The sequence below is a fragment of the Rhinolophus ferrumequinum genome, chromosome 19, assembly GCF_004115265.2.
Source record: "Rhinolophus ferrumequinum isolate MPI-CBG mRhiFer1 chromosome 19, mRhiFer1_v1.p, whole genome shotgun sequence".
Classification (NCBI taxonomy): Eukaryota; Metazoa; Chordata; class Mammalia; order Chiroptera; family Rhinolophidae; genus Rhinolophus; species Rhinolophus ferrumequinum.
Genome location: NC_046302.1, coordinates 47,577,395 through 47,591,200, shown reverse-complemented (window position 1 = coordinate 47,591,200; position 13,806 = coordinate 47,577,395). Strand labels below are relative to the sequence as shown.

Genomic DNA, 13,806 nt, shown 5'->3' with positions numbered 1-13,806 from the left:
CAGGACAAAGCAGGGAGGGAGAGGAGATGAGAAGACGAGGGGCGGTGGGGTTGTCTGGTTACATATCGTGTCACCTAACAGTGCCATCTGAACACAGGCCGGTGGCAGGACATGAGCCAGCGCCCACATGGAAGGAAGGGCCCAGAAACAGGAGCTATGGATACAAAGGCCTGAGCTAGGGCCTGTGTGCTTGGAGGGCAGCAGAAAGGCCAGTAGGGCTGGAGCAGGGCAACCGGCTGAGTGCGTAGATGAAGCCAGTGGTGGGTGAACTGGAAAGCACTTTGCAGGAGAGAAAATGCCAGGAGTTTTGCCTTTTCTGTGACTAAGATGGAGAGCCGCTGGAAGACCCAGCTGGTGCAGTAACTGCCCTTGCCTGCCTAGGTACTCACCTTCATCTTACTCCTTCCCCCACGGACCAGGCCTTCCTACTTCCTTTCCAACCCACATCAAACCCCCTCATTTTTCACTGTCCAAAAATCCAAGCCTAAGGGACACTCCCCCCTTCCTGCTCTGTGGTCCACCTTTCCTGCCCTGTTCCTAGGGCACCTCTCCTACACCTGGACCTGAAGCTGCGTCTTCACCTGTATTCTCTCATTCCCACTCCCTTCCCACCCCATCACTTAAGGGAAAGAATTACAATCTAATGGGACACTAGTCTGACTTAGATTCTGACTGGTTGCTCAACGATTAACGCCTTGAAAGCACACATGGGCTTTACCAGGTACTTTCCAGACGTAGCCCGTGCCAGACTGCAGGATCTCTTAAGTGTCTGCTGAACCGCTGCTTTGCTCTAAGAGCACTCGGCACACACATGCCTTGTACACAGGTTAACAGATAGTGTTACCCGATCCAAGTTCACTATCCACTGAGGTAAGAATAAGGTACAAACTGGTCATTTTATCTTTTATCATTAAAAGAGAAGCTAAAAGGAACCATGCTTTTTATTAGGACCCTATCACAACCAATACGTTGCCAGTGAAAAAGGATCTAGCTTTATATATTCCTTCTGGCTAAGAGGCAATTTCTGTGAGTCAACCTCACATTTTTAAATGTATTGATGTAAGTACATCCCTAAAGCTAGTTCTGGAAGGACATAGGAGAAACTTAATAGGAGCAAGAGGAAAGGCCAGAAGGGTATAGAGGGGGATTACCTGTTATTTTATACCTGTATACATAGTCTGAATTTTTTAAATTGCGTAACTGTAGGAAAGTTTAAAGCAATGAATGGAAAAAAGCACGTCAGCGGCACGACTTCACTGTAAAGGGCACCTCTGTAATGTCTGACCTTGGTGTCTTCTTTTAGTTCCACTTCCTCCTCGTTGGCGGCTTCTGTCATTTCTTTCAAGTCAGGATCCTTAATGCCGTGCATGAGCTGGATGTGTTTCTCCAGCATCAACCGCTTCGTAAAGGTCCGCCTGGAGTCTGGGCAGTGCCTGTGGAGAAAAGACAAGGAGATAACCTACTTGCTGAAAAGTCCCTCACGTGGAGGGATACACTCGCTGCCGAAAGACCTTCACTGGCAAGCAGTGTGCTCAGAGGGGTCGAGATGATGGGTACATCCCAACGGTCCCAAGCGAAATGGCTATTTTGTTACGAATCACAGTGTCCACTGTGTGCAAAAACAATTTTGCAGCTTTTGTAAAACATTTTCCATCCATTTTTATGTCTTTATAGGCCCGGCCACATTTGGTTCAGATGGAATACTTATTTTCTAAGTTTGGTTAAAGTATCACTTAATTGGTAACTCTAGGAGGCTTTAATTTTAAAATGGAGAATGTTCCATTTCAGAAGTTTTCTTTACATTGACTCAGAGTGTTCCCTCAGAATTGACGTCACAAGAGACACTTTACTATGAAGAGCGTGTCCCCCTGACTCCTCCCTGATGAGGTTAATTATTCCTCTGCCATCACAGAGAGAGGACAGAGCGTCTCGCCCGGTCAAATCCCTCCTCAAGGCACAAATGCCACGTGGATGTCTAGGATCCTAGCAATCAAATAATGTGCCCACTCAAAGATTCAAATGTAGACAACTGTGAACAGACACCCCAAATAGGTCGATTTCTTTAAGTTTTCATTTTATCTTGTGTGGGGGGGTGGACCCAAACCTATAGATTATGAATGTCGTTTTTCTTTGGAAGATATGCATTTACTGTTTTCTTAATAAATTACAGGACAAAAACATTTAAAAAAAAAAAAGGGTAATGACCGTGACAACTATGGATGCCGTTGACAAGCCAAACATCAAAACTACCGCTGCAGGGAAGGGGATGAAATGCCCCTCCTGGTCTTAGGCAGACCAAACTGGCTGCCTCCGAAAAGGCTTCCGAGGAGTTTAGAATGACAGGCCCCAAACCCCGATGGGTCCGTGGCAGAGACCCTCAGGGGCAGGGGTGGGGGCCAGCTCCAACACCAAGGAACACAGGGAAGGAGCCGGACAGTCCTAGCATTTTACGCCTGACAGTGAGCGACTTCACGGGAAATAAACAAAGCCTGTCATTTCAAAGATTTTGCCACGCTTGCTTCTCATCTTCTCCCCAGCCCAGGCCTTCCTTTTAAATTCTCCGATTCTTTCCATCTCAACACATCGACTTTATTTACAATGTCTTCATCTCACCCAAATCATTTTCAGCTTAATTTCACTGAAGGAGAGTCTACGCCCGTTTTCCTACCCAAGGAACTTTCCCTAACTAACCAAGAGGCAGCAAAGCCCCACTGATCTGACAGCCGACCTTCCCGAGGGGCCAGCGCCGTGTGCTACAAACGCCCCACACTGGCTCCGCGGCGTGCGTGAGCTTTAGTCCTCTTTCAGGAGAAATGCCGTAAAGTAAGTAACCGTTACATCCACTCACGTTAGGCATATTCTCGTTGAGTGGGTGACAAAAGGCTTTTCACTAATAACAAGTTCTGATCTTCACGTACAAAGAAGCTTATGACCATCCTGAGTGGGACGGTCCACTCGGCGTGTTGGCCCATGGGTCCCACGCATTTGGTCTCCTAGCCAAGCGTGGTGCCGAGAGAAGGCTGCCCTGTGTGAAGTGCAGCCATGCGACAAACAGCCCAGCCGAGGACGACCCAGGACCGGGCGTATCAGCGTCTGCTCCGAAGCACGGAGTGAATCAACCAGACAAATCCGCTTGCCCACGCTGGCAAAACACTGTGCACACAGAGAGCAAAGAGCCGCTGATTCAATCGTGGGCCTGCCAATTCTCCCAATCCTCACTCACAAAAGATATACCTCCGGATAGCAGGTAAGAGCACAGGGGATGCGGGAAGCTGCTCCTTTCTGGTTTGCTATTTTTAAGTGTCACAACCCAATCAAGAAGCAGTTTGTCAAAACAACAGAATATAATTAAGAAACGAAATCTACACACTGTGGAACAGAGCATGGGGAATGGAAAACGGTAAAATACGAAAAAACCTTGGTCAAGTGGCAGCTTACTCCTTTCACTGTGCTCCCCACAGCAGAAAGCGTAACTTACGAGCAGGTATACACTTTCCTGATGCCTTTGTGTTTGATCCGATTGTGACGGCACAGGCTGTGGGACGAGCTGAAAGATTTGTCACACTGGCGGCAAGGGTGTTTCTTCATTTGCTTTATGAGGAGAAGAGAAAGACAGTCACTTAAGAGAACAAAACCAGAAAAATGCTTTAAAAATTCAGAAAACTTTCCTAAGAGTTTAAATCCGCATACTTGTTCAGCGATACAGTAGCAAAAGTAGAAGATTACTTTTAAAGCTGAAATGAAAAGGGAGGGCAGGAAGGGGAGAGCCACGGAGAGCCGATGTCTAGCGGATGGGATAAACTTTACCATAAAGTAAAACAATTGCATTTTTTCCCTCAAAAACACTTAATTTTGATCCAACACAAACACACAGATATTTAAAGTTAAGAGAAAACATGACATAAATTTTCTTTGCAAAAGATATGATGTTATTTTGAAGAAGCACATATGAAAACATAATTCTTCAGTAAATGCCACATAAAGTCATTACTTAATTTGTTATATCCAGAAAGAATATGTCACCTTATCCAATGTACCATTTTAAACTAAATCTCTAGCTAATTTTAAACATCTTAATTTCCCCCGCTTAATGATTAAGTAATTATACCTTACATAAGGGGAGAGTTTTCCAGAAGGCCTTTTGTTTTAAATAATACCATTTCGTTATCTCAAGAACACAAGTGTGAAACCACTTTATGGAGACTGCCTGTTGATATATAGTGTATGTGTAGGGGGCAGGGAATCAGAGAGCAAGAGAAAGCTATCAAGAGATATAAAAATCAAAGTTCAAGTTTCCCACTTTGGCTACGACATAATTATGTTATGTTAACATATTCCCACATGGAACAGTTGAAGTAAAATCAGTGGCTTAACTTGAAAACAAATTCTCAGGGTATAACATGCATTGCAGTCTGCAATAAAATAATATATCACAATGAAATTAAATCAAGAAAGGACTCTCAGTCTCAGGAATGGAACAAAATTTGGCTCAATCCTCATTAAAAATAATTCTGAGTGGGAATAAGTCCTCATGGGAGTTAAGTTCTTTCAAATAACATTACTATTTTTGGCAATAAGAGATAAGCAATTGTGAGCTACGTGATAAAGAAATGATAAATGTATTTTTATACCCCTTATACATTAATCCCGACAACATGTTCTGTTCAAACTGGTAAGTGATTCTATTTAAGCGGCTGAGGGTTTGGCTCCAGAATCTCAGAGATGGGCTGGCGCCTTGTCTCCACCAGTCATGAGCTGTGAGACCTAGGGAATGTGTCTCAACCTGCATAAACATCCACTCCCCAACTGTGAAGTGGGGGTCACACTAGTGCCTTCCTCAGAGGGTGGGGCTGCGGGGGGCATTAAAGGGGCAACAGAGCACTTGGGAGACACAGAAATTCTCAACAAATGTTCTACTATTAATAATAGTAAAGTTACATATCCAAGTTTCATTTTAAAAGAATGGAAAATATTGTCTACTAAATAAAGCAAATCAGTCTGGCAGGTGTTTAAAAGGGTCTTGAACCCAGACAGAGGCAATGGAGGACGTTTCTTCTCCACGTTAAAGATGAAAGTCGGCCCACTGCTTTTGTTTTCCTAAGTGTAAAATGTCGGGGGCGGGGGTGGTCAAGAGGGGGAAGAACAAAGCAAATAAGCAGCTGGTGCCTCTGAGACGAGCTCTCCCTTCTCCCAAAGGTATCCCTTCATAAAAATTTGTGATCACACAAACAGATCATTAGTAAATCCCTAGCCTGTTGGATTAGGAGTAAGTTGGCAGCTTCCTCCTGAGAAGGAACAGGAGGTTACATTTAGAACAGAGCTTTAAGTAAAGAACAGTTAACAATTTCTACTGTTCCGACAAAGGTATCTAAATATCTACTAATATCTAATTCCTTTTGAATTTTGTACATACAAACTGGACAATGTTAAGCTCACCTGGAAGAGTGGAAACACTGAAAGTCTTTGTGAAATATGACAGTTGTAGCAAAGAATCCTTAAGGCTGTAGAGAACTGAAATCTCTGTTTCTACCCTTACAACAGGCAAGAGGCCTCAGAGAAATGCAACCCGCATTTTCTATTTAGGTGCAGGGTTTAATATTCCATTTCTTGTTATGGTGTAGTTACATTAATAGCAAGCCAAAATTTGAATAGCGAAATTTTAATAAAGAAATCCTCAGTAGATAATAAATGAAGAGCAGCTTAGCTGAATCAATAATTACTATTTTCAAAAAGAGTTGACAACGTGTGAGATAGGAATCTTTTCAATGTCTTTATGAAAAAATGCAGAAATGAACTATGTAAGCCCAAAACAATGGAGCAGGGTGTGAAAATCACCAGTGACAAGAAAATTACAGGTTTAAACTCCAGTTTCCAAATCAAACTTGTCGTGTTCACAGTACCTAATAAAAACAAATTACTTTCTTCTTTGTTAAAATTTAAATAACTTATTAAAAGGTGCTTTACCCAATTTATTTCATAACTATATCTTCTGTGCTCACTTCGGCAGTACATATACTAAAAACTGTATCTTCAATATTGTAATAGCTCACACTGCTACTTTATGACACAGACAGCATTTTTTATCAAACAAAAATGGAAAAAAAAATATTAAGAAAGTGTCAAGTCTGTCACGGTCTGCTTTCAAAACTTCTAAGGACATTTACTTCCTCTGGCTCCAATGTAGTGTAAGCTGATCCTGAGGGACCATGGCCTTGACTGGATTTTCTATAGTCAACCAGAATCGGAAAAGAAACATGTTTTCCCACTCAATTACTAGTTGTTTCGTTTGTTTTTAAATAGAACTCTTTGAAGAAATAGGGAACCAGCCCTAAGCTGACAGGGTCTGAAAATGTTTGTAAAACTTTAAAGCAGTAAAATACCTAATACACACTTGGGTACACCTCTTAAACTTCCTCCCTAATCTCCTATTTTTGACTCTTTAATCTTCACAGACTTTAGGACAGAAAGCATTAGCTCCTCTTAGCAAATTCCTTTGCTCTGAGTGCCCTGGCCCGGGACTCAAGGTCTGAGCTCAGGGATTTAAAATGCCTTTGAAATCCATTGTTTTCGGATGGCACTTGGTGAACGCCACTGGCTCTGTCAGAATCAGACATTTCTCATTCTGATAACTAGTCCCTTCTTGTCTCTCAGCTTGAAGGCCTTTCTGTGCCAGGTGACTCTGAGGAAGTTATGGGAAGGAGAGTCACATCTTTACAAATCCCTCTGGCTAGACATCCTCTGTCACCTTTCCCTGGATTCCTGCCTCCACGAGGCATTGCCTTGCACCCACACACAAAAAGCCTCCTTAATGACCGTCACACATCCGCACGTCCACAGATTTCAGATTAAAGAGAGCTGAATTACTCCCAAACCATGCTGACACACACTCTTCAGCTATCATAACATTTTTTTATGAAAAAGGAAAAAAACAAACCAACTATGTAATTCAAATGTATCGCAGCAGCCATGCCTCAGAATTTAACTCCTACACTCTGGATCCTTCCACGTGGGAATCTATTCTACAGATCTTCCCGTACAGGGTACAGTCAGTTCTGCTACCACACGACAAAACATATAAATAACTCGTGCTATAAATCACTGCACTGTGCCAAGTGAGAACATAACAGCTACAGGGCTTCAATCAGAAAGTAAGCGAGGGGCATGACACTCAAAACATGTCAGTGGCACATTTCATGCAACAGCAGCATGGTTTGATACATGTTAAGTGGTTAAGAAATACATAGGTACTGCAAAAACAAGAAAGGCACTTTACCTTGAAAAAGACCTGCAGTTTGCTTGTGGAAGTGGGCGTCAGAGGGTTGTGGTCTGTTGAGGTTTTGTGAGGTGGTGGAAGGAGGGCCGGAGGGAAGTTGTGACACCAGGTGTGGACCGTGTGACAACACAAGGGGAGGGGAGGTTGCAGGTGGACGCCTGAGGGGTGTGCACGCGTTTTATTTATTCCTACGCAACTCCACCCCATGGTTTTCTGTGCTCACCTAGTGTTTCTCAGGGGTGAAATCACACAGGAGCACACTCAGAATTCTCGTTCTGCCCTGATGTATCAACTGCACGGGAACAAGTTTGTGTTTTCCGCACAAGCGTTGTCACAGCACTGACAGTATATACAAGGTTATTCACTGCAGCACTGTGGATAGTGGGGGAAAAATTGGGGTCCATCAAAGGAGAGTTGGCTAAATACATTCCATGTATCACACACAACATTCGTATCACGTGGCTGCAGAAAAGAATGGGAGGGCTCAACGCACTGAAAGGAAAAGGACTGTCACTTGTATGGAGAAGGAACTGAAGAAAATTATGTTGACAAACTGTGTTCTGCATTAGAAACAGTGAAAATGAGAACATGTGATCAGACTCATAAAGAGAAACTTCACGATGCACAAGAAACTTTGTGATTACAGGTAGCAAGGGGAAGAATAAGGCTTTTCACTGTACCCCTTTAGATTGTTTGGATTTTTGAAACGCGAACACAGCACATAAAAAAAATCTTTTCTTGCCCCACCCAAAAAATTTAAGTCAGGTTCAATGAGATAATTTACAAAATATCAATTCACTCTTTTTAATGTATAGTTCTCAGTTTTGACAAATGGATAGAGTTGAGTAACTGCAACTACAATCAAGATAGATTAGGTTGGTGCAAAATTAATTGTTGTTTTTGCCAATTATTGTTAACCGTTTAAATAGCAACTACTTTTGCACTTAACAGAACCGTTCCTCCACATGTGCCCCCCCCCCCAGGGCCAAACTGCCTCGCGCCCCTTTATAGTCAGCCCCCTTTCCTACACCCAGCTCTTGGTGACCCCTGATCTGTTTTCTATCCTTTAGTTTTGCTTTTCTGCTTGTCCTATAAATGGAACCATAGAGTATAGCACGTAGTTTTTTGAGTCTGGCTTCTTTCACTGGACATAACATTTGCCACTCATCTGTGCTGTTCAGTGCTATCAGTCGTCCATTCCTTTCACTGTGGACTCTTCCATCGCATGGATGCACTCCAGTTTGTTTACCCATTGTTGAGGTGAAGGACATCTACATTGTTTCCAGTGTGCAGGAATCATGAATTAAAACCGCTGTAAACATGCAAGTGCAGGTTCTGATGTGAACATGTGATCTTATTTCTCTTGGGTAAACACCTGGGATGGGATTACTGAGTCATGTGGTAAATCAAATAGGAAACTGTCCAAGTGTTTTCCAGATTGGCTGCGCTTTGCTTTCCACCAGCAGCAATGAACGCGTAAGAGCTCCAACTGCTGTGCAAGCTTCCCAACATCTGGTGTTGCCACTTCATTTCATTGTACCATTCTAGAGGATGGCCAGTGGTGGTGGGTGTTTCACTGTGGTTCTAATTTGCATTTCTCTAATGACTCATAGTATTAAGGGAAAAAAATGTTCAATTAACAGATTAAATTTCAATTACTTACCTAACTGTACCTCTTCCTCCAAAGAAAAAATCCTGAATTCTACAAGTTCTGGAGTTTTTTATTTTTATTTCATAGTGAATTTCACTCCCTTGTAATCTCACTGAAAACAGAAGCTGTGAGTCCTCATCTCTATATCCCTGGCCTTTAGCATACAGAAAATACTCATAACCACTTATCATGTGAAGGCATGAATGGAGGAAAGAATAACTGAATACACAATTATCTACTGGAAGAATATGAGCAAGTAATCGGAGAGTAACAAATTTAGGATAAAGTGCTGGACACAGAGCACTGCTTGCTCTGTTTGTGGAAAATGGGTGAGCTGTGAGCATGTTAAAATACTGATAAGAAAGAGCCTGTAGAAAATGAAGACATTGAGGACAAAGGCAAGAGATGAGCGCTGCACAGGGAGGGGTCCAGACAGAAGGAAGAACAAGGGTCCCCACACGGCCAGAGATTAGGCCATCCACAGACAGGTGTAATGCCTACTACGGTCAGCGGTGGGTGGGTGGGTGGGTGGGTGAGGAAGGGAGCCGCAAACTGAAGGAATTCCTGCCCGGCAGCCTCCGTTTTCAGTGAAGTGTATATGGTGCTTCTAGAGACTGCCGCCTTCGTTTCCTTTCTCTTATTGTTTCTGATTATCAAAATAACAAATGCTCATTGCGAAATAAAAGTGAGAATAAGGATAGCTTCTCATCTCACCAACTGAAGTAACCATTGTCAATTTCCAGTTATGTATCCTTCCCATTTCTTTTCTGAATACATGTACTTATGTACATTGATAAGAGTGAACCTACATTATACATATTATTTTGCAACCTGATTTTTTTTCACTTGTAAAACACACACAGCGACTCGTACTTTGATGTTTCTGCATTCTCCTGAATGCATGCGCAGTATTCTACTGTATAAATGGACCATAATTTAACTATCTTCTATTAATGATTTAGGTTGTTTCAATTTTTTACTAATTACAGATAAAAATTTCTGTGGTCAACCAGTTACCTTCTTTGTATAAATTTCTGAAAGTAGTCTTTGTAGTTTAGAAGCTACAAAAAGGTTAAGGCTCTTTGAAGCTTCTTGCAAAACTGTCCTCAAGAAGGACACCCCTGGTGTAAGTCAGCACTCATTCATTCACCAAGTGTCTCAACACCAGTCACCAACTTACCAAGGCGATAGGTAAAATACTATATTGCACTTTATTTTGTTTTTCTTCAGTGCATAGTGATACTGGACATCTATCTATATACATCCTGGAGCCACTGTATTTCCCTAGTGAGCTAGCTGCCCAATCGTATCCTTCCTGCAGTTTTCTATGGAGTGAAGGCAAGGGAAATGGCGGGTGAGGGGGTCAGACAGCAGACCGCGTGGACCATGGTGAGGGTTTTGGGTTGCCCTTGAGTGTCAGGGGAGGACGCTGAAGGGTTCGGGCAGGGTCTGGCTGCCAAGCGTGGAAGCAGGGAACCAGAGCAGAGGCTGTCCGCAATGATCCAGGGGAGACATCACGTACCCTGGGCTTGGAAAGTAAAGGTGACGATGATACATGGTTGGATTTCGTGTATATCTCAAAGGTAGAGGTAGGAGTATTTGGCTGAATGTGGGTGACAAAGGAGAGAAAAAGAAGGGTCAAGGTTTCATTCCAAATTCCCGGGCCTGGGCACCTGGTGGAACAGTTACCAGTTACTAACTGGAAAAGCAGGAGAGAAGCAGGTTTAAGAAAGGAGGGGACTCTAAAGTTACATTTTGGATACATTAAATTTGAGACGCCCATTGGCTATCTAAGCAGAGATGCTAAATAGGTGGTTAGATGCAAGCCTGGAACTCAGGGGAGAGCTCCGGGCCAAAGCTCTAAATCTGGGAGTCATTAGGATCCAGATGGCTTTTAAAACCATGGGTTTTGACAAGAACTTGGTGAGAGTAATGGCCACATGAACATTTATAAGCTAGAAAGATGAGAAAGACAGAGAAGAGCTGTCATTGAGGCTGGATGGGAACCAAGAGAAAAGAGTGTTCTGGAGGCCTAGTGTTTCAAGAGTTACCTGGCAGACAACTGCTTCAGACAGGTCACATTAGATGACGCCCGAGGAAGCCAAGACCTCGGGGCTTGGTGACAGGGATGTCACTGAGAGCTCAAGTGCTTTGGGTGCCGTGGTGACACAAACGCCTAAATGGGAGGAGAGGTGTGGCGAGTACAGGACAGAAAACCAGGGCAAGGAGATTTGTTGTAAAGAGAGACAAAGAAAGAAAGGCAGCAGAGGCGTGGGGGCACGAAGGCTGTTTTGTTTTGATATGGTCAGAGGCAGCAGGGCATGCTTCATGAGTTCTGAGAATGATGGAGAAAAGCGGAAGATGCAGGAGAGAGGGGACAAGTGGCTGTGACATCCTTTAGTGGTCAAAAAGGGGGCTACGTGGAGTGCACAGATGGAGGGCTGTCCTTACGCAGAGCACAGGGCCACCCTTTGTAACAACGGGAGGGGGAGCTGGGGACCTAACACAGGCAGAGTAGGTGCCTTCAGACGCACAAGGGGTTCCATTGGGCTGTCTCTCCCTACATGCAAGGCAGAACACAGACTTGCCGGTTTTCGAGACTGTCCACAATCCAGTTCTCAAGCCATCATTTTGATTACATCTCCTAGGGCTTTACAAAGTTTCCATTCAAAGCTACTCACGCTCACATCTGCTGAAGACAGTGACACCTTTCCTCCTTGCCCTTCTGAGACAGCCTTCCCTCTTCTGGAGATTCATTCAAACCCTTTCCACCCCTCTGGCCAGCTCACCTCAGCTCCTTGGGGCGCACACCTGACCTCTCCAGCCACCATCCTCTCCTTCTCTCACCCATGTCCCACGCAGTTACCAGAGCAAACCACTGGAACCGCATCTCCATGTCACGTGACTGCCTAAAAGCCAACTGTTGTTCTCAGAAGCTTCAGGAAGTAAGGCCTTTGGACTTGCCTACCTCAGCGGTCCAACCTCCCTTCACAGCCTTTCGAGCACATTGCCCTCCATAACTACGTGTTGGCGTAGCTTGTGATGCTGGTTTGTACCACATCCATACTCTTCTTGCTGCTCTGTACACAGGGCGCATTTCTCTGAAGCAACCTCTCCAAATACCTCTTTGGGGAGTATTTCTTCTGTGAAGGCTTCCCTGGCATCTCCCAACCCATGCGGATTCCCCACGAAACTGTGATACTCAAACCTCCGCTTCCTTGTATTTTAGATAGAAATCCAATTCCTGTCTCCCACGTACCACACACAATTTTAATTTCACTCTATCCTCCTCCAACCTCTTTAAAGGCTGGACTATATTTTATGGCTTACTCTTATTTACAGGCCTCAATAAGAGCTGAGCTGCAATCCGAACCAAAAGCACCTTTCACTTAGTACTTAATTATACACCCCTGTGTGATTCCTCCAAGACTCTTGGTTTACACCCAAACTCATACTAGTTTTGGCTTTTCAAATATTTACGCTTTTTTCCCTACCCAATTGTAAGCATCTGCAGGGCAAGAATTACTTTTACACTTTATTTGTACTTCTCCATAGCAAATGCTATGCAATTTGGTAAATGTTTATAGAGTAAAAGAAAGATACATACAAAAGAATAAACATGGTTAAAAGTTAAACATTCCCAAAGTATGAATGACTGGGCTGCTCTAAATTGTTTCATAATTGCACTTCCTATAATATCCAAGTACCCAGACAAACCAAAGACTTAAAAATAGTGTAGACTGATACCATGAACAGGTTTTAAAAAAGCAAGTTTTTCTAAAGGACAGAAATGTGCTAAATTTACCTATAAACTATAGCTCAACAAAGTTGATTTAAAAAGGAAGAAATTCACTAAAGAAATATGTAACATCATTAGCATACCTATTAAATAAAGAAAAGGCCTAATTTTCACTCTGAGAATTCTTGAAACTTTTCACTAGGATAAATACAAAAGAACACTTCATAGGTATTCTAGTTGCTTTATCTGGATAAAGTTAGTATGTATGTGCTCTCGAAACTGGAAAGCTTTCACTCCCTGTATATAAATATCACCTACAGTTATAGATGGTAAATCATAAGAAAAAATACTTGCATAATCAAACCACCTGTGCTCCCTTAGAAAATGGCCTTTTACACAGGCAAGTAGCCTTCCCCTGAAGTTTGGAATTCTGTGGATTGTAAACTCCAAAGTTCTTAGTGAGACAATTCAACACCTAAGACGTTAGTGAGATTTTCCAGTTCCTGTCTCACTATATCCAAGAGTATACAAGTAAGTGGGCATTTAGACGACCATAGAATAAGAAACTTAACTTACACACGTGCGAAAGCACCAAGAAAAATAATTTTTGAGTACTAAGCGATCCAAGTTTACAAATTAGAACTAAGTGTTTGGGGGAAATATTTAAACACAGAGAATAAATTTAGACCACAGGTTGGCAGACTTTTTCTGTAAAGGGCCAGATGGTAAATATTTTACACTTTGCAGACCAATGAAGCTCTGTTGCAACTATTCCACCTTGTAGTTCAAAAGCAGCCATAGACGGTGATACATAAATGAATGGGTGTGGCTGTGTCCCAACAAATTATTTACAAACACAGGTGGTGGGTTGTGAGCCATAGTTTGTTTCTCCTAATGTAGACCATTGTCTCACATTCCATAGAAAACAGAACCAAATCTCATTCAAAACCGAACCTATTTAACAAAATAGGTAGTCAATCTAGGTAAAAAAACAAGTCCTAACTCTAAAGTAAGGAGAATGAGTTCTTTTTCATATGTCGTGCTCAGAACATGTCCGAGTACCACCAATGCGGTTGTACTGTGGTACTGAGACGACGACTCTGAAATGAACTGTGCGCTTCAGGATGGGTATATGCTTATCGC

The 13,806-nt window shown here is 42.9% G+C and overlaps 1 protein-coding gene across 18 annotated transcripts in view; it reads right to left on the bottom strand.

Annotated features, from left to right (window-relative positions):
* Nucleotides 1–13,806, bottom strand: part of ZNF532 (zinc finger protein 532) — a 96,421-nt gene that overhangs the window by 2,117 nt on the left and 80,498 nt on the right. For 17 of the 18 annotated variants that reach the window (XM_033087903.1, XM_033087908.1, XM_033087893.1 and 14 more), the window contains 2 exons: nucleotides 3,479–3,591; nucleotides 1,286–1,433 (listed from right to left, as the gene is read on the bottom strand). In XM_033087903.1, coding sequence (XP_032943794.1) covers nucleotides 1,286–1,433; nucleotides 3,479–3,591 — 261 coding nt within the window. The remainder of the gene's footprint in view (nucleotides 1–1,285; nucleotides 1,434–3,478; nucleotides 3,592–13,806) is intronic. The other variant, XM_033087894.1, reaches the window with a different exon arrangement.